Source organism: Artemia sp. Qi Xiang Cuo, chromosome 15 (genome assembly GCF_049724085.1).
Source record: "Artemia sp. Qi Xiang Cuo chromosome 15, ASM4972408v1, whole genome shotgun sequence".
Lineage (NCBI taxonomy): Eukaryota > Metazoa > Arthropoda > Branchiopoda > Anostraca > Artemiidae > Artemia > Artemia sp. Qi Xiang Cuo.
Genome location: NC_142808.1, coordinates 12,414,077 through 12,435,524, shown reverse-complemented (window position 1 = coordinate 12,435,524; position 21,448 = coordinate 12,414,077). Strand labels below are relative to the sequence as shown.

The 21,448-nt window shown below is 37.3% G+C and overlaps 1 protein-coding gene across 2 annotated transcripts in view; it reads left to right on the top strand.

The window, feature by feature from the left end:
* The window catches only part of LOC148943326 (centrosome-associated zinc finger protein Cp190-like), a 651,851-nt gene that overhangs the window by 32,819 nt on the left and 597,584 nt on the right, over positions 1–21,448 (top strand). For both annotated transcript variants that reach the window (XM_089100986.1, XM_089100985.1), the window contains exon 3: positions 9,475–9,681. In XM_089100986.1, the coding sequence (XP_088957112.1) occupies positions 9,475–9,681 (207 nt within the window). The remainder of the gene's footprint in view (positions 1–9,474; positions 9,682–21,448) is intronic.

The following is a 21,448-nucleotide window of genomic DNA, read 5'->3' as shown; positions in this document are numbered from 1 at the left end:
TCTTCTGAATTTTCTTAAAGAAGAGAAAAAGTTAGCTCAATTCTGAATTTTACCAATGAAAATGAAAAAACCTTCCACTTCAGTTCATAATTTCTCAAAGACATAAAAAATTTAAAGTTCAGTTCTAAATTTTTCTGTAGAAGATAGGAAAAGTTATAATATGATTGTGATTATTTTCCAGTGAAGATAAAAAGTTTCACTTTAATTCTAATTTTCTTAAATTCAGTTCCGATTTTTTGCAAAGAGATGGAAAATTTAAAGTTCTGTTCCAAATTTTTCATAGAAGATAGAAAAAGATATACATTGATTTTGAATCTTCGACATGAAGATAAGGTGCATCACTTTAATTCTGAGTTTTCTCGAAGAAGTGCAAAATGTTCAAGTTCTCTTCTGAATTTTCTTAAGAAGTGAAAAAAGTTAGCTCAATTCTGAATTTTACCAATGAAAATGAAAAAAGCTTCCACTTCAGTTCTTAATTTCTCAAAGACATAAAAAATTCAAAGTTCTCTTCTAATTTTTCCAAGAAAATAAAAAGGTTCCACTTCAGTTCTGTTTTCTCAAAGAGATAAAAATTTAAAGTTCTATTCTAATTTTAAATTAAATTTTAGCTCCATTGTCTTAAGGATTTACCCCTCAAATTTTTAAATTAGAAAATGAGTGACTCGTTCTATTATTAAAGACAATCGTTCAAACTCGTTCATCTAACCTCCAAAACAATAAGTTACGTTAGGTATAAATAAATATTAATAAATAAATATAAACATTTATAAATTTTTAATTTAGTTTAGGTTTGTTTAAATTATCATGAGCGCTCATGATAAGTTAACCTAACCTATTCTGGCGAGTATGGTTAGGTTAGGTTAGGCTAGATTAAGTTAATTAAGTTAGGTTAGCCTACGTACGCTTCACTTAGGTTAGCTTAGGTTAGGTGAGAGACAGGCAAAAAGTTAGGTGTATGATTAGGTTAGTTAGGTTAGGTTAAGTTAGGTTAGGCTAGGTTAGCCTACGTACGCGCGCGTACGTAGGCTAACCTAGCCTAACCTAACTTAACCTAACCTAACTAACCTAATCATACACCTAACTTTTTGCCTGTCTCTCACCTAACCTAAGCTAACCTAAGTGAAGCGTACGTAGGCTAACCTAACTTAATCTAACCTAACTTAATCTAGCCCAACCTAACCTAACCATACTCGCCAGAAAAGGTTAGGTTAACTTATCATGAGCGCTCATGATAAGTTAACCTAACCTAACCTAACTTAAACATTTATAAATGTTTCTATTTATTTATTAATATTTATTTATACCTAAACTAACCTATTGTTTTGGAGGTCAGATGAACGAGTTTGAACGATTGTCTTTAATAATAGAACGAGTCACTCATTTTCTAATTTAAAAATTTGAGGGGTAAATCCATAAGACAATGGAGCTAAAATTTAATTTAAAATTAGAATAGAACTTTAAATTTTTATCTCTTTGAGAAAAAACAGAACTGAAGGGGAACCTTTTTATTTTCTTGGAAAAATTAGAAGAGAACTTTGAATTTTTTATGTCTTTGAGAAATTAAGAACTGAAGTGGAAGCTTTTTTCATTTTCATTGGTAACATTCAGAATTGATCTATCTTTTTTAACTTCTTTAATAAAATTCAGAAGAGAACTTGAACATTTTGCACTTCTTCGAGAAAACTCAGAATTAAAGTGATGCACCTTATCTTCATGTCGAAGATTCAAAATCAATGTATAACTTTTCCAATATTATATGAAAAATTTGGAACAGAACTTTAAATTTTTCATCTCTTTGCAAAAAATCGGAAATGAATTTAAGAAAATTAGAATTAAAGTGAAACTTTTTATTTTCACTAGAAAATAATCACAATCAGAGTATAACTTTTCATATCTTCTACATAAAAATTTAGAGCAGAACGTAAAATTTCTTATGTCTGTGAGAAATTATGAATTGAAATGGAAATCTTATTCATTTTCATTGGTAAAGTTTATACTTGAGTTAACAATGATCATATCTTGAGGAATACTCATAAGGGACCTTTAACATTCTGCACTTATTTGAGAAAACTTAGAGTTAAAGTTTAGTTACTTTTATTCATGTTAAATATTCACAATCAATGTATAACTTTTTCTATCTTCTATTAAAAGTTTGGAACAGAACTTTAAATTTTTCCTCTCTTTGAGAAAAATCAGAACTGAATTTAAGAAAAATTATAAATAAAGTGAAACTTTTGATCTTCATGGAAAATAATCACAATCATAGTATTACTTTTTCTATCTCATCTAAAAATTTAGAATAGAACTTTAAATTTCTTTATTTCATTGGGGAACTTAAAACTGAAGTGGAAGATTTTTATTTTCTCTGGAGAAATTAGAATTGAAGTGTGTTCCTTGGTAAAGTTCTGAAGAGAACTTGAACTTTTCTTCACTTCGTTGAGAAAGTTTTAAATTGAACTATAACTTTTTATCTTCCGTGAAAATATTCACAAGTATGGTATTACTTTTTCTATCGTCCACCGAAAAATTTAGAATTGAACTTTAAATTTCTTTATGTCCTTGTGAAATAAAGAACTGAAGTGGAAGATTTTTATTTTCTCTGGTGAAATTAGAATTGAATTGTGTTCTTTAGTAAAATTCAGAAGAGAACTTGAACTTTTCTTCACTTCGTTGAGAAAATTGTAAATTGAACTAGAACTTTTTATCTTCCGAGAAAATATTCACAAGTATGGTATTACTTTTTCTATCTTCCACCGAAAAATTTAGAATTTAACTTTAAATTTCTTTATGTCTTTGTGAAATAAAGAACTTAAGTGGAAGTTTTTAATTTTCTCTGGAGAAATTGCTCGGAAATGGTTAGGTTAGGTTAGGTTACAATTCTCACATTGATTCCAACTGCCAAGAGTGTACATGCACAATGGACATATATAGAACATTTTTCGGTTTCCGATGTCAACTCACTCACAGCTAAAACGAAACTGATCCTCTTCGTTCGATAAATTCATTGAGAGGGAAATGGGGGAGAGAGGAGTAACTCTGTAACGTTACCTCTTTCGATTGAAGGGGGAGCCATCTACATTGAATCCATTGGCAATGTTTTCAAAAGTATATCCACAATATGATTCTGCCTTGTTCCAATTAATATATCAATAAATTGACTATAAGCATTTGAATCACATTTTAAAAGTTTCATACAATAGTCCAATGGGGGAGAATCACTCCTCATTATATTGTCAAGTATTCCCTGACAAGAGAATATCCTGCGTTTAAGAGATAACTCGAGAAAAACATCATCCAAAATAAAATGTTTTTCCATAAACACTAGATTTGATCTAATTCTCTCTTTCTCAAATTTATTCATTTTTCAATCCTTTCACTCTGACTGCTGACTCTAGACTGAGCCTGATTCGTTAGCCCTAACCAGAAAAGAAATGGAACATTTTCAATTTCGAAACAATTTTATCGAATAGTTACAACATCAACATCAATAATACAGAGCATGTACAATTAACGATACTGTTTATTGTCTTCAATATGTTTCACCAATGCACTTAAAGCACATTGAAGTCTATTCCCATGTGCTATATCAACTTTTGCGGTGAAACATAATTGATCTTCCATTTTAAATTTGTTCAAGGATATCACATATCGTGCATATACTGCATCCCATTCCAGAAAAAGCCGTGATCCTTTCGTAATTTCCACTGCAATGTTTGGTGCTCTTGTACCATTATCAGCAACTCCACTATCAACTTCTAATAGTGTAAACATTCCACTCATCGCCATCACAAATATATATATCCAAATGAGTAAAGTCAAAACAGTTCTTCTTCTCACTCCTTAGAATTCTAATCACAGACTAATAAACTATAGCAAAAAACCGTTCCTTATAGTCCCACCGCCGCTAATATGTAACCAGCCCTCTGATTGGCTGATAAGGAGGATGTATCCGACTCGCTGATTGGCTGAGAAGGAAACACGTGATCTAACTGTTTCCGGGGAACTCATAACATTTGGCTCGAGAGCAACAACAACAAATACTATTTCTGGATCCCCTGACAGTCACGATCGATTACACAATCAAGTTCTCGGAAAGTCACTTCCCCCTCGAGTCCTAGATCAATAGCAATGTTCCCGTTAGAATTCAATGTGCATGTGCAACCTTCGTCCAGGAGTTATTACACATAGAAACATCAAAATAAATCGACCTTGGAAAAAAGAGGTCATTGACCGATTATGCAATCATTCTCCCTAGGGATTCCATGCTCATATTTGGTGTGCTGTCAGTATTCTATGCCCATATTCAAATAAAACACTTTTAAAACAATGGAGACCTTAATTGAATCCTCTCCCCACAATTGAATTTGATTCTCCAGAAGTGCACGAATTTATTCTACATATACATGCACAATTTCTACAGGGTCAAAAACAAATTTTCCCCCCATAAGTGTATTAAAGGGGTCTCCAAACGTTGCAGTGAAAACAACTATATTATTTAAAATTATGTTGGATAACTGAAAGGCTGAGAGAGTTGGACCCCCTCCCCCTCTTGGATCTGTCACCCGCTCCCCATTGTGTAAACAAGATCTGATGAAGTCACGATGACGGGTGTTCGATGGGGAGTCATTAGTGTAAAAGTGATGTAATGGGTCTCTGGTTCTCCCCGTTGACCACACGCTAACATCTTTAATGTGTTCGGTCGCAGCCCAGGTAATCCTCCCTTGTAAACAGTTATATTATCTAAAATAAAAAAATTAGTTAAAAACTCATCAATATTATCTGTATTTTGATGTAAATCATTCCATAGTGACTTGTTGGGGAGCTCCACATGTGCATCTTCTTCTCCTTCTCCAACTGACGAGCAGGGGGGAGATGGAGAGTATGGAAGCAGGACAATCTATAAATGAAAAAATAGCTTATTTTCAAAGTGTTCAAATCACCCCTACTGTTAAAATTGGATTATTATTGCTTAATAACATTTGGTTAATACAACTGAAGGTATTCTAAGATATGACATAGAAGGCGAAAATTTGTTCGTTTATTTTCAGTGTTGAAATTTTTTATTTTTTTTTTTCGCGGCACTTTCCCACAGTGCACCCCTGTGGCGCTTCCCTAACCTTGCCCCACAGCGCTTCCCAGACCATCCGTGGCGCTTTTCGGAGCCCCAGTGTATCCCTGTGGCGCTTCTTGGGGTCCGCAACGCTTCCCGCGATGCTTCTCGGGCCTGTGGCGCTTCCCAGACCCGCGGCGCTTCCCCCAACACTTCCCTGACTCGTGGCGCATCCCTGTGGCACTTCCCTGACCCGTGGCGCATCCCTGTGGCACTTCCCTGACCCGTGGCGCATCCCCCGGCGCTTCCCTAACCTTGCCCCACAGTACTTCCCGGACCCACCGGCTCCGTGGCTCCCGGCCATTTACATTATGCCCCAAAAAAGTTGAAATATTCGCTTAGACTGCATAAGTCCAAGTTTCTCTCTAAGTCCGTTCTACAGGTTCGGTGAACTCCGATGTTCCAATTTCCAATTCAGTGTTCCGATTTCCAAGACCGAACTTCAGACGAGAAAACAGTACAATTAAATGCTGTAAACCGTTAACTCAGTATATTGTCAACAATATTACCCCATCACTAAAAGGTTGGCAAGGATTCGTAAGATTGAAGGCTATTTTAAAAATATCCTTGCTTAAATTACGGGGTCTAAATGTGACAAATAGATAAATGTGAATAATCTCTCAGTTCCTTCTCATAAAAATTTGTGATATTCAATTGTGAAAAATAGGGGATTTTGAGTTTCAAATGGTGAGCATTAATTGACTAGAAATTACCCATGAAAAATATTCGCTTATGATATAGCGGCGAAGAGATAGAGGGGAATGCATAGAAAATAGCAAAGATTATAAAAAATAGCATTTTGAGTTTCAAAGGCAGTGATTATTAATAGAAATTACCTAAAAATATTCACTTATGAAATATCGAAGCGATAGCAAAGATTAGAAAAGAGTGGTTTCTTTGCAAAAAAAAAATTACATTTAGATATGTAATATGAGGTTAATATATCACAGAGATAAGTTTATATTGGGATTGAAAAGGACTAAAAATTGGAAGAAATAGAAAGGTAGGAAAAATGCTCACATTTGAATAATCGCTCTGGGCTTGGGCACCCGAAGGACCAGGTAGTGTGTGTTGGAGGGTGGACGGGGCGTCGTCGCTATGTTCTTGCGCGACTGGGCTGGCTATTTCACGATCTTGCATAGATGAGCCGGCTGGGTTCACCATATTATAAGAAGCCACCCATTCTCTTTTCAGTTTTTGACCGGACTGTATGGTGGCTGCCTCGTCATCTCTGGCTTTCTTGGAAGGAGGGGGCACGCATTCTTCATAATTGGTCTTAAAAAGAAGAGAAAAAATTAGTATCTAAATAAATTGCCCCTTTTTTACAGAAAGAAAGTTATTAACTACAATTTTGTTTAGAAAAGTATTGCATTTTAGTAAAGCAAAAAACCCATATTCTCTCCCCTAAATTTAGGAAAATTAACCCACCCTAAGTCTACCCTCTCATTGAGTTAATCATGTGTTTTATTCAAGCGAAAGCCATATCTTACTACCTTTTATTCAAATGTTATAGCTAAAATCACTAAATGATTAAGAAGCAATTAATGTAAGAAACAATTATCTTTTCTATTTTGACACTATTAAAAGTGCTAACCCCCTCCCCAGAAAAAAATCCTGGATTCACGCTCCCCTCCCTGGAATATAAAAGAAACTTTATCGAAAGAAAGCTTGAAAATAATCTGTTTCTCTTCTCCAAAATAGCAAATTGCGTCTGCGCCTAATTATTACAATTGTCTGCATGAAACCGTTTTAATTTGACAGGAGAAAAAGTTCCTTTTGACTTTGGCTGCTGCGTTCGGAAACACAGAGGGAAAAGGGTGACAGCTAATTATAGGCCTCGCGCCGGAGAGCCTTGTGTCAAACCAGAGCGGGTTAATAACAACAGTGACGGAAGTCAGTGGTCTCTTTTAGCTAGGATATAGAACACTTAAAATTGCATAAATTTAACTAAATGATAATTATTTCTTTTTGAGAGAGTTTTGTTGTAAAACGGGGCGGGGGGGGGGGTTATGGTTTGAGGGTAAAAGAAAATATTTTTTGTATTTTATTTTTACGGAGAAACAGGTCCTTGTGACTTTGGCTGCTACGTTCGTAACCACATAGGGAAAGGGTGAAATATTATTTGAACATCGATGAGAGCATTTTTTAAGTATCAGGTGTGTATAATAGCAACAGTGAAGGAAGTAAAGTCTCGCGTTTATAAATGCTATAGACACATGAAATATCATACATTGTGCGAAATTAACATATTTTTTTTGCTAGAAGTTTGGTTTTAATAAAATGGGGGAGGGGGTTAGGGTAAAAATAATACATTTTCTTTTTTACTCGTTAGTGTCATGAGGGTTGGAGTGGTTGGGGGGGGGGGGGTTGGGGTAAAGTCATAAATGTATTTTTTTGATTAATATACTGGAGAAGTTCAAAGGAAAATAATTTTTAAAATAAAACGGTACTTAAATGTTAAATTTTAGTTGCCAAGGCTTCTAATTCATCAATATTATCCATTTTAGTTGTTTACACGGTGTTAAAATACTTTCTGATAATTTAATCACATTGCATGTCCGTTATATACGAAATCTCAAGGGCGAATTGTTATGTAACGGTGAAACTATATGTAACCAGCCCTCTGATTGGCTGAGAAGGAGGATGTATCCGACTCGCTGATTGGCTGAGAAGGAAACACGTGATCTAACTGTTTCCGGGAAACTCATAACATTTGGCTCGAGAGCAACAACAACAAATACTATTTCTGGATCCCATGACATTCACGATCGATTACGCAATCAAGTTCTCGGAAATTCACTTCCCCTCGAGTCCTAGATCAATAACATTGTTCCCGTTAGAATTCAATGCGCATGTGCAACATTCGTTCCGGAGTTATTACACATAGAAACAACAAATAAATTGACCTTGGAAAAAGAGGTCAGTGACCGATTACGCAGTCTTTCTCCCTAGGAATTCGATGCCCATTTGTGGTGTGCTGTCATTTTTATATGCCCATATTGGGTGTGCTGTTCGGAGTATAATATCGCTTTCTACTACTGACCACCCTCCCGGTGAAATGAAAAATAATGACTTATACCGCACTTTATCCGATTTCAACCTCCTCATCAACTTCGAAATAATTCTCTGACTTCCTTCCTCACCCAAGGGGGTGTCTACCAGATTGATGTGTGCTTACCAGATGTATTTTGGGTATTTTAGATATTTGGTTGAGTTGAGTTTTGTCGGATTTAATTTTTACGTCAAGGTACCCAATGTGTGTTCCAAAATTTAGTTGGAACAGGTACTACGTTTGATATTATCATTATAATAAAGATATATTATTTAAGACATCCGAAGAAGTTTACCGTACACAATCTCTTTTCTACCTTCTTGAGCTGTGATGATATCTTTAGCTTAAAGGGTCAGAACATTTTTTCTAATGTTAAAATGTGCATTTCTGTTTTTATTATCCTTAATTTTATTATCCTTACCGTGTCCGTTGGTTTTTGAATTATTAACTTCGTGGAAGTGATGAAAGACGTCTTCCATCATAGGGCAGAAGTAAGGTAGATAGGCATAGAGTAACAGAACCGTACCGTTACTCTAACCGTAAGAATCACTTTTCCACCTTCTGGACCCATAAGGATTCTAGCCTATAATAATCTCTAAGCATAGTTGTACACATATTTTACCCGTATGTAAAGGGTCAAAACATTTTTTTCCAACTTTAAACTAGAATTTTTTTTTTTCTGCATTTCTGCATTCTGCATTCCTGTTTATTCGTCACTGTTTATTAGGGTCTTTAGTTTTATGTTTAGCCTGTTTTCTTTAGTCTTCGTTTTATTTTTTTAACTTTCTTTTTCTTTACTTTTTAGTTTTTCAAAAAAGATTTTTTTTTCAACTTTTTTTTCTCAGTTTTTTCTTAAATTTGCTTTTGAATTCTTGAGACCGAAGATGACCTGGGTAGACATTCATCTGATGTTTCGATTTCAAAACTTTCGATTTTTCCCGAATCTTTGGTTCCTCAAAACACTTTTAGATTTATAATGTTTCCAAGATGTTTTTCGAATCTGCCTTAGTTTTTTCATCTTTCTTTTGTAAATACTATCGCCTTTCTACTGGTAAATGTTTTTCGACCCCTAATACCGCTATATAATAGTTTTTTTTCAATTTTTGGGGGGTCAGCTGCCCCCCTTGAACCTTCCCCCCTTTTGGAATGTTTGTCCGACTCGTAAAAATGGAGCAAAAATGAACATAAACAAATTTTTGGTGCTTTTTAAAAAAAAAATTGTAACCCCCTCCCCCCCCGAAGAAAATCCTGGATACGGTCCTGTATCCGTTTACACGATGAATGTGGATTATTGTCGTTTCGTTATATTTAGATTCATGTATTCTGGCCGATTAGATGTCCGTGAAGAAATGATGGGTGAGATATTAGGTGCAGTTCAGCTCTTTGACATTCCTGATCTAGAGAAGCTGTTAATGTCTTATACAGGATCCCCACAAGAACTTAGAAGAGGTGTTAGCCTAAAACCGGAAGTTGCTATAAGAGAAAAGCCTCAGATCGCAAGCCTTAGATTTTTGAACAGGTAAATTTCAGTCCTTTCATTCTATTGATAATTTTCCTTAAGGACCAGACATACGTAGGATTTTTTGACAGTGAGTTGCAAAGAAAACGGCAGTGATTCAAGCCGTTCTTCAGGTGTTTCAATCCTCAATCGTTTCCTTCTCTTCTACAAGAAAGTCAAATGACCAAAGTCGAGATCAATCATGGAACTATTGATAAACTGCAGTTTACTATAGGTCCATGATGCTTAGTTTTTAAAATCATTCAGTTCGTGGCAACGAACTGTGAGTAAGGAGTGATCCGGCTCAATAGTAGCCGAAACTCTAAAAAAACGGAATTTTGATACCAATAGACATATCAAAAGAATCGGATTTTCAGCTTCAAAAAAAAAAAAATCTTTTCGTTATCCAACATCACCTTTCCATCTTCACTTATTCCTAGCCTAAGTGACTTAGTCTTATTAACATTAATTTTCAAACCTATTCTAGCATCCTGAACCCGCAAAACCTCTAAAAGTTAATTCATTTTGCTCACACTTTCATCTAGGATGCTTAAATTATCAGCATAATCTAAGTCCAGGAGTCTTTTTCCTCCCCATTTAGTTCCGTGGTCTCCCATTGCTTTTTTTGTGCTTCATAAGACAAAGTCTATCAAAATGATCCATATAAATGGAGATAGAACACAACCCTGCTTAGCTCCTGATCAAACAGTTTGTGGCAACGAACTGTAAGTAAGGAGTGACCCGGCTCAATAGTAACCGAAACTCTAAAAGACGTAATTTTTACAACAGCAGACGTATATAAATAATTAAATTTTTATGCTGATTTCAAATAAATGGGTTTCATTAACTTTAGGTTTACCTATCGAAAGTTAAATGCCTGAGAAAATTTACGTTATTTTCGAGAAAAGGGGGAAACATCAGTTAAAAATCAAAGAACTTAAATGAAAATCACACCATCAAATGCAGCGTATCAGAGAACCCTATAAAGAGGTTTCATGCTTCTAGCAGCAAAAGTATGGAATTGTGTATATTTTGTCAGAAGAAAGATTACGGATGCGTCTTTTTTTGGTTTTTTTTTTTTTGTTTGTTTTTTTTTTAATTTTCCCAGGGGTGATCGTTTTTGTCATCACATAAACTTTTAGCTTGCATTAAAGTGTCAACAACAAATTCCTCTGTTTTGTCACCAAATGGTCAAACTTCACTTTTTTCAACTTCTCTCACTCGTTTTTGTCATCACATAAACTTTTGGCATATATTAAAGTGTCAGCAGCAAATTCCTCTCGTTTTGTTACCCAATGGTCAAACTTCACTTCTTTCAACTTTTCACACTCGTTTTTGTCATCACATAAACTTTTAGCATGTATTAAAGTGTCAGCAGCAAATTCCTCTCGTTTTGTCACCCAATGTCAAACTTCACTTCTTTCAACTTTTCCCACTCGTTTTTGTCATCACATAAACTTTTAGCATGCATTCAAGTGTCAACAACAAATTCCTCTGTTTTGTCATCAAATGGTCAAACTTCACTTCTTTCAACTTTTCCCACTCGTTTTTGTCATCACATAAACTTTTGGCATGTATTAAAGTGTCAGCAGCAAATTCTTCTCGTTTTGTCACCCAATGGTCAAACTTCACTTCTTTCAACTTTTCCCACTCGTTTTTGTCATCACATAAAATTTTAGCATGTATTAAAGTGTCAGCAGCAAATTCCTCTCGTTTTGTCACCAAATGGTCAAACTTCACTTCTTTCAACTCTTCTCCCTCGTTTTGTCATCCAGTTTGACAAAATTCAAAGACAGATGAAACAGATGAAAAACCGGTAAAGGCCCACGGGAGCTGCTTGCATGCAAACTAGGTTTATTAAACTGTTTGAGCAAGCTACAAATTCGGTATCTGCTATTGCCCACCCATGTGACATCCAGCCATCATGGAAACATTATCGTGACCTTGCCTCTACAGTTCATAATGTCGAACCCGTCAGTCATAAGTTTGCTTTCTATCAGGTCACTTATACTTTCCGCAGTTTTGTTTGTCATTTCTATGAAATCTATAAACAATTTCTCTACTCTAATTTTCTGGTTTTTAATCAATACATATCTTACGACTTCGCTTGTTTGATGTTTGTGGTAGGTATCTTGCCACGATAGGTATTTGCCGTCAAAAACCATGGAATAACTTTTTTTTTCTTAAATTTCTTCATAGCCCATTTTGAATTTGAGGCAACATCTAATTAAAAGAAGGATTATAGCTAGACCCCGGCGCCACGCCGATGAGGGAAAACCGGCAGCGGGGCCAAAAACAGCGCGCCGCGGGTAAGATGTCGACGGCGCGATCAATGTTGACCGCAAACATTAATTTTTTCATCAGTCTTTCTCAAATCACAGCTTAAATTTACAACAGATTCGAGCCTATTCATGAGTTCAAAAATTCACAAGTCGCTTGCTGGAAAACTGGTCGTCTTCGTTATTCATCAAGAGAAGTAGAAATCTGGTAGAAACAAAATGGCTATGGCGTTTCAGAACCCTTGCATAATAGTTGAAGTATCTATGAGCTATGTATTCTTAACATAAATGATTATCAAAATTAGTAGTTTTTTTTATCGAGTAGTCTTTTTTTATCATTATTGCATAAAAACTTATAATACCGTATCACAAAACCCGTCAGTTATCTGGGTAAAAACTTTGAATATAAGTTTGAACTTAGAAGCTTAATTTTTTTATAATGCCCTTTGCCTATATCTGTTTTGTCACCTTTAAAACAGTTGAATTGGGCGACTTTGATATTGATTGTTTTTTTTTGCTCATGGATTCCTAAAAAGCCTTCCTTGTATTAAAAACTTGTTTTAAATAACAATTAAAAAAAAAAAAATACATTTTAAAGTTTTTTTTGGCTTCTTTATAGAATATATGTTATGTGGGCTAAGGCTGAACTGCTACTTTTTTTATTGCTTTTGGCTGCTCTTTTGGATATTATTAATTTTTTTCTTTTGGGGATTCATTCCGAATTATAAACTCATAAATACCTAATATCAGCCAAGTTATAAACTGCATCTAAAAGGAGTAAATTCATCAAATTGAAAAATACATGATGAACGCTTCACATGAGAACACTTCAATTACAATGAATCAAAAAACACTTAATGTTTTTTTCTTTATGAAGAAAAATTAAATGCCAGCTATTTTCTTAGGCAAAAAATGAAAAGCTCATCCGTTTTAAATGTAATTAAATGAAATAATGTGAAGACTGAATTAGCTCCAGGAAGATTTTGAGATTTTCTTCCTAGTTCGCCACTTTTAATCCAAGCAAAATGTTAGGAGACTTAGTATCAGTTATTGAGTTTAAGCTTTCGTTTCCAAATGCTCACAAAAATTACCAAATTTAAGAAAGTAACAATAAGTCACCTGTGGTCAAAATACTCAAAGACTCCTCTTTGATCCCCACCCAGGCTCAAAGCTTCTGCTAGGGTCATATTCATGGAAATCTCCAAAGAGTTTCTTTTTAAAATAGCTTTCAAGCGTAGTTAGGGGTATTTAGCCTTTTTTGCTTTTCTTCAAAGCCTTGAAAAAAGTGTTATAATATTCCAAATGTTACATTTGTTATATTTGTTCATATTTTTGTTCATCATTTGTGGGGTGATCGAATTTTTTTAAACCACTGTAGATACGTAAGAACGTTGCAACATCTAGTACCCTGAGGTCATAAGACTGTCAAAGACTCCTCCTTGAACCTCCCAAATTGAAAGCTTTTATTATGACCAGGCCTTTAAATGTAACTCGGGCACTGGATCAAGGGCGCCATTGTCGCTCGAGCGCAACGTTACGTGGGGATGTCGATATCGCTTTCGTCACACCAATTCGTTTTAGTGTGAATCTGCATGGTACTTGTGAATGAATGTTTTCAAAGTAAACTCGTTTCATCGGTAAGAAAAAAAACGGGTTGGACGCATGTGTCCCTTTCCCTTTGGACGACAAAACTATACAAGTGCTGTATCAAGTATAACTCACGAAAATAGTTTTAATTTTTTTAAACTTTTAAAATTTTGGGCATCCCTGCTTTCAAAAAAAAAAAAAAAAAAAAATCAAGGTACTATCACTTAAATATAATAACTCCCTATGCCCCCCCCCCTCTGGATACCATCTTTATAGGATACCGTCTCTGCTTTAAATAATAAAAAAAAAATAATAACTTATTGGCATCTCTGCTTTCAAAAAAAAAAAAATCGAGGTATTATCATTTAAATATGACAGCTCCCTCCCCCCCTCTGGATACCACTTTGATAGGATGCCGTCTCTCCTTTAAATTAAAACAATTAACTTTTTGGTATCCCTGCTTTCAATAAAAAAAATTTTGAGATATTATCATTTAAATGTAATACTTCCCTAACCCCCCTCCCCCTCTGGAAACCACCTTGATAGGATACCGTCTCAGCTTTGCATTAAAAAAAGAATTTACTTAATAATTAACTAGGTCACTATATGGTTCAAATAAACATGCAATATAACGTTAAACAGCTTAGTGTTCCTTGAAAAAAAAAATTGAGGGTATGAGTAAAGGGGTACAAAGACAACAACAAAAATGTTGAAATTATTCAGATATACCTCAAATTATTGGAAAACTGAGTCATAGATCTGCCGTGGCATTCAATAAGATCCAAAGAATCTAATTAAAAGGGAGCACACACAAAAGCCAAATTAGGCCAGTAGCCTATGAGAAATCGCAAAATTCCCAAGACAATGAACAAGTCCCAATGGGGTCCCTGGGTCTATCAAAATATTTCAATGGTTTTCCAGGGGATTTGATTTCATTTTCTTCCGTCTCCACTTTAAATGAAAAAAAATATTATCCTTTTGGCATCCCTGCTTTCAATAAAAAAAGAAAGAAAAATGAGTTATTATCATTTAAAAATGATAGCCCCCTATCCCCCCTCCCCCTATAGGCAATAATTTACAATTTTTTATGATTCATTTTTTTTGGGTAACTTCCGTTTCAATCTTTAATTCCCCAACCTTGTACATAGCTTATTCTTTAGCTAAATTTTGTCTCAGTAGAAGGTTTTTTTTCGGGGGGGGGGCGGTAAAAAATTTTCAGAAAGAAGATTGTATTTTCTTTAGTCTATCAGGCGTTCAACAATTGAGTATTAAACATTAAGAAAATCCTATCTAAAACCAGCAAAAGAAAAAAAAATTCTGCAAACTTACAATTCAGCTGTAGACACAATTTGCCGGCTATCGATTTCAAAATCCAACTAAAGACTGAAGCTGTATAGCAGTGAATGCGTTCTGTAATTTTATTCAACCTGAAAATAAAATTGTTGACTACGAATGACGTAAGAAATAGCGATTGGGAAACTGCATTCTAAATGATTTAAGCTCATTTCATAAAGACAATACTTTTTTTTGTCAACATATGAAGAACTGTGTATATTGCAATATTTGCAATTGCATATTGCATCTGTCTGGTTTTTATGCAAAGTAACAAAAGACAGGTAAATTAACGAACAAGAGAGTAGTGAAGAATTACGGTATGCAAAGTAATATTTGGCAGGGAAAGTCACTGTTGATAAATCGCTAGGGGTGGCATCGTGATTGCGTGATTTTCGGGTATTTGGGGAACCAATTTTTTTTTCGGGGTGACGCATAGATTTTCGGGGAAATACCCGAAAATTCGGGGATAGTGCAAGCCCTACTTGATTTCTAATCAGGAAAATCGAAATACTAAACCACACGAGAAAGAAAAGCTCCGACTTTGCAGTCGACGCAATAAAGAATTGCCGCAAAATTAATTTAAAGTCAGCCGAACGCCGCCGCCTCTGCCGGCGGTAGTGTTGTGACACTTCGGTGGCGGTCGACCGGGCCTCTCGTCGGCGGCGTTCGGTCGATCCGCAGGCGCGGCGCCGGGGTCTAATTATAGCCCATTTTTATTCTTACGAAATGCTGTCTGAAAATAGGGCAATACTTTATCAGAAGATCTACCAATTCTAAACAAGTTGCCTTTATTAGTGCTGGTGCCATCTACCTTGTTACCACGCAACGCGAAATGTCTTGTTGCCAGAAACTGTTTAATATAAAGGATTCTTGTCAGAGATTCCTGCCTTTTTTTTAGTTTATTTAACCGATAGCTCATACTCTTTTTTTTATCAGTTGTTTGTCCTTTTCGAAGTCTCTTTTCTAACTCCTTCCATTTGCAAAAAATTGTCATTTTGAGCTATTTCGGCAATCGTGGGATCCTATTTCCACCAAGTATTAAATCCATCGGTGGAGTTCAATTTCGGTGCGTAGATGAATTAGTCTTTTTCAGAAACGACATCTGAAGAGGAACAATGAAGCTGCTGGAAGAGAATATGCCATCCAAGTCACCATTTGGCAGTGCCCGGCAAAAACAAATCTCTAGTCAGCCTTCCCCGTGTTGTTGGTAATACCTTTGATGTTGTAGAGTCCATTCTGCCTGAATCTTGCGTGATACTGTTGAACCTTTAAGGAAATCTGCATTTACACATTGAACAAATTCAGGGCCTCTCTGTGTCAAAAGCCAATTTACGTTTAAATCTATACTTTCAGGCCATTTCTGAATATCTTTGAAATCAATATCTTGTTTCGGTGACGGAATTAAGGCATTCACAGCCGAAGCAGCGGCGGATCCAGGGGGGGCCGGGGGGGCCCTGGCCCCCCCCCCCAAGATTTTCTGGCGCCCTCTCATCCATCGTGCAAACGACCCTTTTTTGTGAATGATTCAACTAAGGCCGACGCTAAAAAAAAAATCGGATACGCCGTCATTTTTTACTTTCTTTTTATCACATTATCTAAAGTTCAAATCCGACACTGCACGAATCATGATTATTGGGTTTATTTTTGGGACGTGCTAAACGAGCAAAACATTTTGTGAATGCTTACGAGAAACGCATGTCTTTGGGGAGTTGCGTGGGTGGTTAGATCCAACCGGCGGGAGGCTAGGCGCGAGCGACCCTGCCACTGCCTTCGGAGTATTTTTGCTCCGTGTGTTAGACCAGTTAGACGGAAACGCATTTAAAATGGATCGGAAAAAAAATCAGGGCATGAATATAGAACAGAGAAGAAACAAAGAATGATGGCGGAAAGCCGTAAAGGATCGAGGGACATCTCTGATTATTTTGCCAAGAAAGATCAGATTAAAGGTAAGCTTTTAAAGATAGAACAATAAGGAAGGAGTGTCGTTTAAAGTGGGTATCAACACTTCTAATTTCTAGCTTTAGCCCATTGTCGGATAGCTTTCCTGATAAGGCTCATTCGTCAAGCTTCATCGCGTACCAGCTGCTTTTGTTGTTATATATTGCATACGGTCCCTCTTGTACAGTGTTCTTCGTATGCAATTTGTCCGAAGCGTTTGACCTGATTTTTACCAGCCCACTCGTCTCGCCTGACGGTTATGATATTGGCTTAAAGCAGTATTTTTACCGACACACTGTGTCAGCTCTGAAATTATCTTTCAAATTCTTGCAGTTAAAGCTCTCTCTTTAGCCTTGTAAACTTCGGTGATAATTGTTTCGGGTTTCAGCTCTTGAAAAATATTTGTTAGCATATGTCGGGGATCGGTTCTTAGGGTTGCAAATTAAATTAGTGATGTTTAGGGTGGTATTTTATTTTAAAGTCCGGGTTTCCTAGAAATAGTTTTGGGGTATGAAAGTTCAAGATTGTTGGGGGAGTTTAAAGTTAATGTTGCTGATTCAGTTTATTTTCAAATTTAGTTCAAATTCTGCCTTCACCATGTTGAGAGTTAAATATACTAAAGCAAGCCATTATACAAAGTGTATACACGTTTACAATAAATGTCTTGTGCAAACTTTAAAAGAGAAACTTTTTTTGTTAGATGTTGAGACGACGGCAACTTCTGATGCCCACTCTGAGTCGACGGTCGGAATGCACAAAAACGCATTCAGCCAGGAGAACGAACTGTCACCAACAACTCCGTCCACTTCACAGACGGCCTTCATAACAAACTTCGGCGAAACGACACACACTGATCAGCTGACTGAAGGATCAAGAAGCAGTACTCAAACCTTGGTGGTACATAGCCCAATACTGATTTCACAGTCCCCGCACCCGCAGCAGAATCAAAGCGCTATTTTTTCGCCTGAAACTGACTTCACGCCGTCGAATGACTTTGGTATTGCAGTAGCGCTGAAAGAGCGAAATCAGTTGTCTTCTGGCGAAATTATGTTTTTTATGAACGAAAGGTGGAAGCCGAAGAACCAATCTGATCTTCCAGTCTCGACACAAAAGAGAAAAGGTGGCGAAGCCAAGCGTCGCTTGAATACCGAACATCTTGCCCGGTATCCTTGGCTCGCAGTGAGTCGTCATCCAGACCACGAAGGCCTTTGGTGCAGTGTTTGTGTTTTGATGAGGACCAACGAAAGCGGAGGAGGATGGTCGGCTTTATCTGGAGGCGGCGGAGGGCAAAAAATGGGAAAGTTGGTCTTGAAACCGCTAAAAGACTATTCGAAACTTACCGGGAAAGATGGTGCGCTGACAAACCATGCTGAAGCACAGTTTCACAAACACTGCCAGGAAAAAGCTGCCGCGCTGCTAACAACGTTTCAGCGCGGTAGTCAAGATCAAGATATCAGGAATGCTCTGGACTGTGAAAGGGTCAAGCAAATACAGCAGAACCGTGCACTCTTGAGAAGCGTTGTTGAAACTGTCAAGCTTTGCGGGGCACAGAATATTCCCCTTCGTGGCCACCGTGATGATGGCAAACTTGATATCCAAGACTCTGATGTCATTACAGCAGTAAACGACGGGAATTTCCGCCACCTACTTCGGTATCGGATTCAGAGTGGAGACTCGCAACTTAAAAATTTACTTGAAAATGCACCGAGCAACGCCAAATATACGAGTAAACAGATCCAGAATGAGCTGATTGGAACAATTGGGGAAATGATAAAAACCGAAGTAGTGAGAAAAGCAAACAAAGCAACGGTTTGGTGTCTTCTTGCGGACGAGTCAACAGACAGGCAGACCAGGGAGCTGATGGTCATTGTTTGTCGTTATGTGTGTAAAACCGAGCAGGGATACGTGATTCGAGAAGATCCTTTTGCAGTTGCCGATGCCTTTCAAACCCTGTCAAGACTCGCTGGAGATGAGGAAAGTGACGACGGTAGAAGCATCGAAGAGAAGCTAGACGGCAAGAGCCTCGGGAAGCTGCTGTTGAGTGAGGTCAGGAAGTCAAATCTGGATTTGTCAAAGTGCGTTGGTCAAGGATACGACAAAGCTGCTAGCATGGCAAGCTTGACAAATGGTGCTGCTGCTGAAGTTAAACGCCAGTGTGAACTGGCAGATTACTTCCACTGTGTGAGCCATGCCACAAATCTCTCATGTTCAAAGATAGTTTCAGTTCCCATTCTGCGCAATGCCCAAGACGTTGTTCGAGACACAGTTTCTCACTTCAGCTCAAGTGCCAAGAGAACAAGACTTCTAAAAAAGCATCTTATCGCGGACAAAGCTAAAACAGAGACACTCGTCAGTCTTTGTACCACGAGATTTGTAGAGAGACACGAAGCAATCAGCAGGTTTTGGGACTCCCTTCCGTCGATCGTTTCTGCTCTGCAGGAGATGGAAGGATGGCACGATCGAGAGGCAAGTAGCAGAGCTTATGCATTACGATCCTGCATTGAAAAATCAGATACACTCGTAGGACTGGTTTGCCTGAATTCGTTTTCGTCGATCATGAAACCTTTGGCCGAGTCACTACAACAGAAGGATGGTGACCTCGTGAGAGCCTTGTCCCTCATTAGCAGCGTGAAGGCAATGCTGGAAGATATGCGATCACATGCCGAAACCAAATTCAGACTGCTTTACGAAGATCTTCTGAAAATGGCCGAAAAGATTGATGCTACCATCAAGGTAACGCAGCCACGCATAGCTTCACGTTCTACATACCGGGCAGGGGTACCCAAGATGGATCCAGAAAGTCATTATAGGATGGCGGCATTTATTCCAGCCCTGGACGCCATGCTGCTTGATTTTACGGAGCGGTTCAGCTGCCATTTTACGAATGCTGCAAAACTTTCAGCTTTGATCCCGGCTGTGGTTAATGGCAAACGCTGGGAGGACGTTCAGCCAGGGTACGAAAAGTACAAGGAGCTGCTCGTGGGTACGGAGATAGACGTTAAAACCGAGTTCGAGATTTGGAACAAGTATTGGTCTAAGGAAACCGTGCAAAAACCGAAAACAGCTATTTCAGCGCTGAACAGTTGTCAGGAAAATGTATTTCCCAACATCTTCGCATTGTTGACAATTCTCGGGACGCTTCCTGTGTCAACCTGTGAAGCAGAACGAATGTTTTCAAAGGTTGACAGGACATGTTCATCAATACGAAGCACGATGACTGAAGAGAGGTTGGAGGCTCTACTACTCATGCAGACTTACAGAGACGAACTGCCGAAAACAGACGATGCTATCGATATGTTCGCTCTCAGAAAAGCTCGCCGATTGAGTTTAGTTGTGTAGTGTGGTACTGTTTTTATTTTTCTTTTGCTACGTTTTACCTTTATGAGCATATTTGGCAGTGTTTTCATATAAATAAAGAGCTATCAAATTAGTCCTGTATAATCAGTTTTTGGCGCCCTGTGTCCGGTGCGGGGCCGCCCCCCCCCCCCCAAGATTTTCCTCTAGATCCGCCGGTGAGCCGAAGCATTTGAATTTGACAAGTTGGGACTGTCAACCAAAGGTTGCAAGTTGTCAGTATCGGCTGTTTGTTTTATTTGAGCTATTTTTTTAGTCTGAACAACACTAGACTCTGGCGAACTCACTCCTGGGACCTTGGTGTAGATTTTTGCAAAGGTGGCAAGTACTCTGGCATCTCCGAAAGTTTCACAATTTTCAGCATAGTTCTTTCATTCTTTTTTATATTCTCCTTCTTTGCTTTCTTTTTATTCCGATAATGTGTTCCACTTTCTTTTACCCTTTGCGTATTTCGTTAGATATGTTCTATAAAAGAAAAAAAACATATTGTATTTTTTTTATACACAAAGTATAACATAGTAAGGGTGATCGCGTACGCACCGTGTTCACGTTAAATCGGTCTATAATCTGAGACCTATTTCTACTTACTGATCTGATTATTATTGCGTTATCAGCGGGAGCCTGTTGACAAAAACGCGCTTGATTGTTGATGTCTCAATATCCAACCTCCACTCATCTAAGTACAGCGGGGCTTGCCGTCGTCCCTTTTTGTATGTTGTCCGGGGCTGTTTTCCCTTGTGCCCCTCCCCCATGCTATGCCACTGGGACAAGATACTTACATTTAATTTACTAATATCATATCTGTCTATACACTTAGCCAGGTTTATGATATTCCTTGAAATTTTTCTTGAGAATGATCTAAACTTGCTTAAAAAATATGAAAATTAAAAATTCCAAATTAGCTTTTAATAGCTGCCAGTCAAGTAACTTGAAGAAACAAGAAAAACAAATTGAAAAAGTAATAATTACAATTTAATCTTGAATTGTCTTCTGCATTTTGCACTTTATCCTTGAAAACTACCACAGTACTGTGGTGATAGAATGTCTAATCCTTAAGATCTAAAGACCACAGATGAACGCGTATGCTAAAATCTTCCTGTGACTGTGGTGGCACAGTGGATTATGCCTAATTATGCCTAGTTCAGGGGCTGAACTATTAATGCACTGATACAACAACCTCAGTATTGAAGAAGCGTCGCTAACCATAGATTAGAATAGTTTGTATTTGGAGTTTCATCTTAATATTCTGGTGCATAATTAATAACAAAAGATTAAAAATATGTCTCGCATGACGT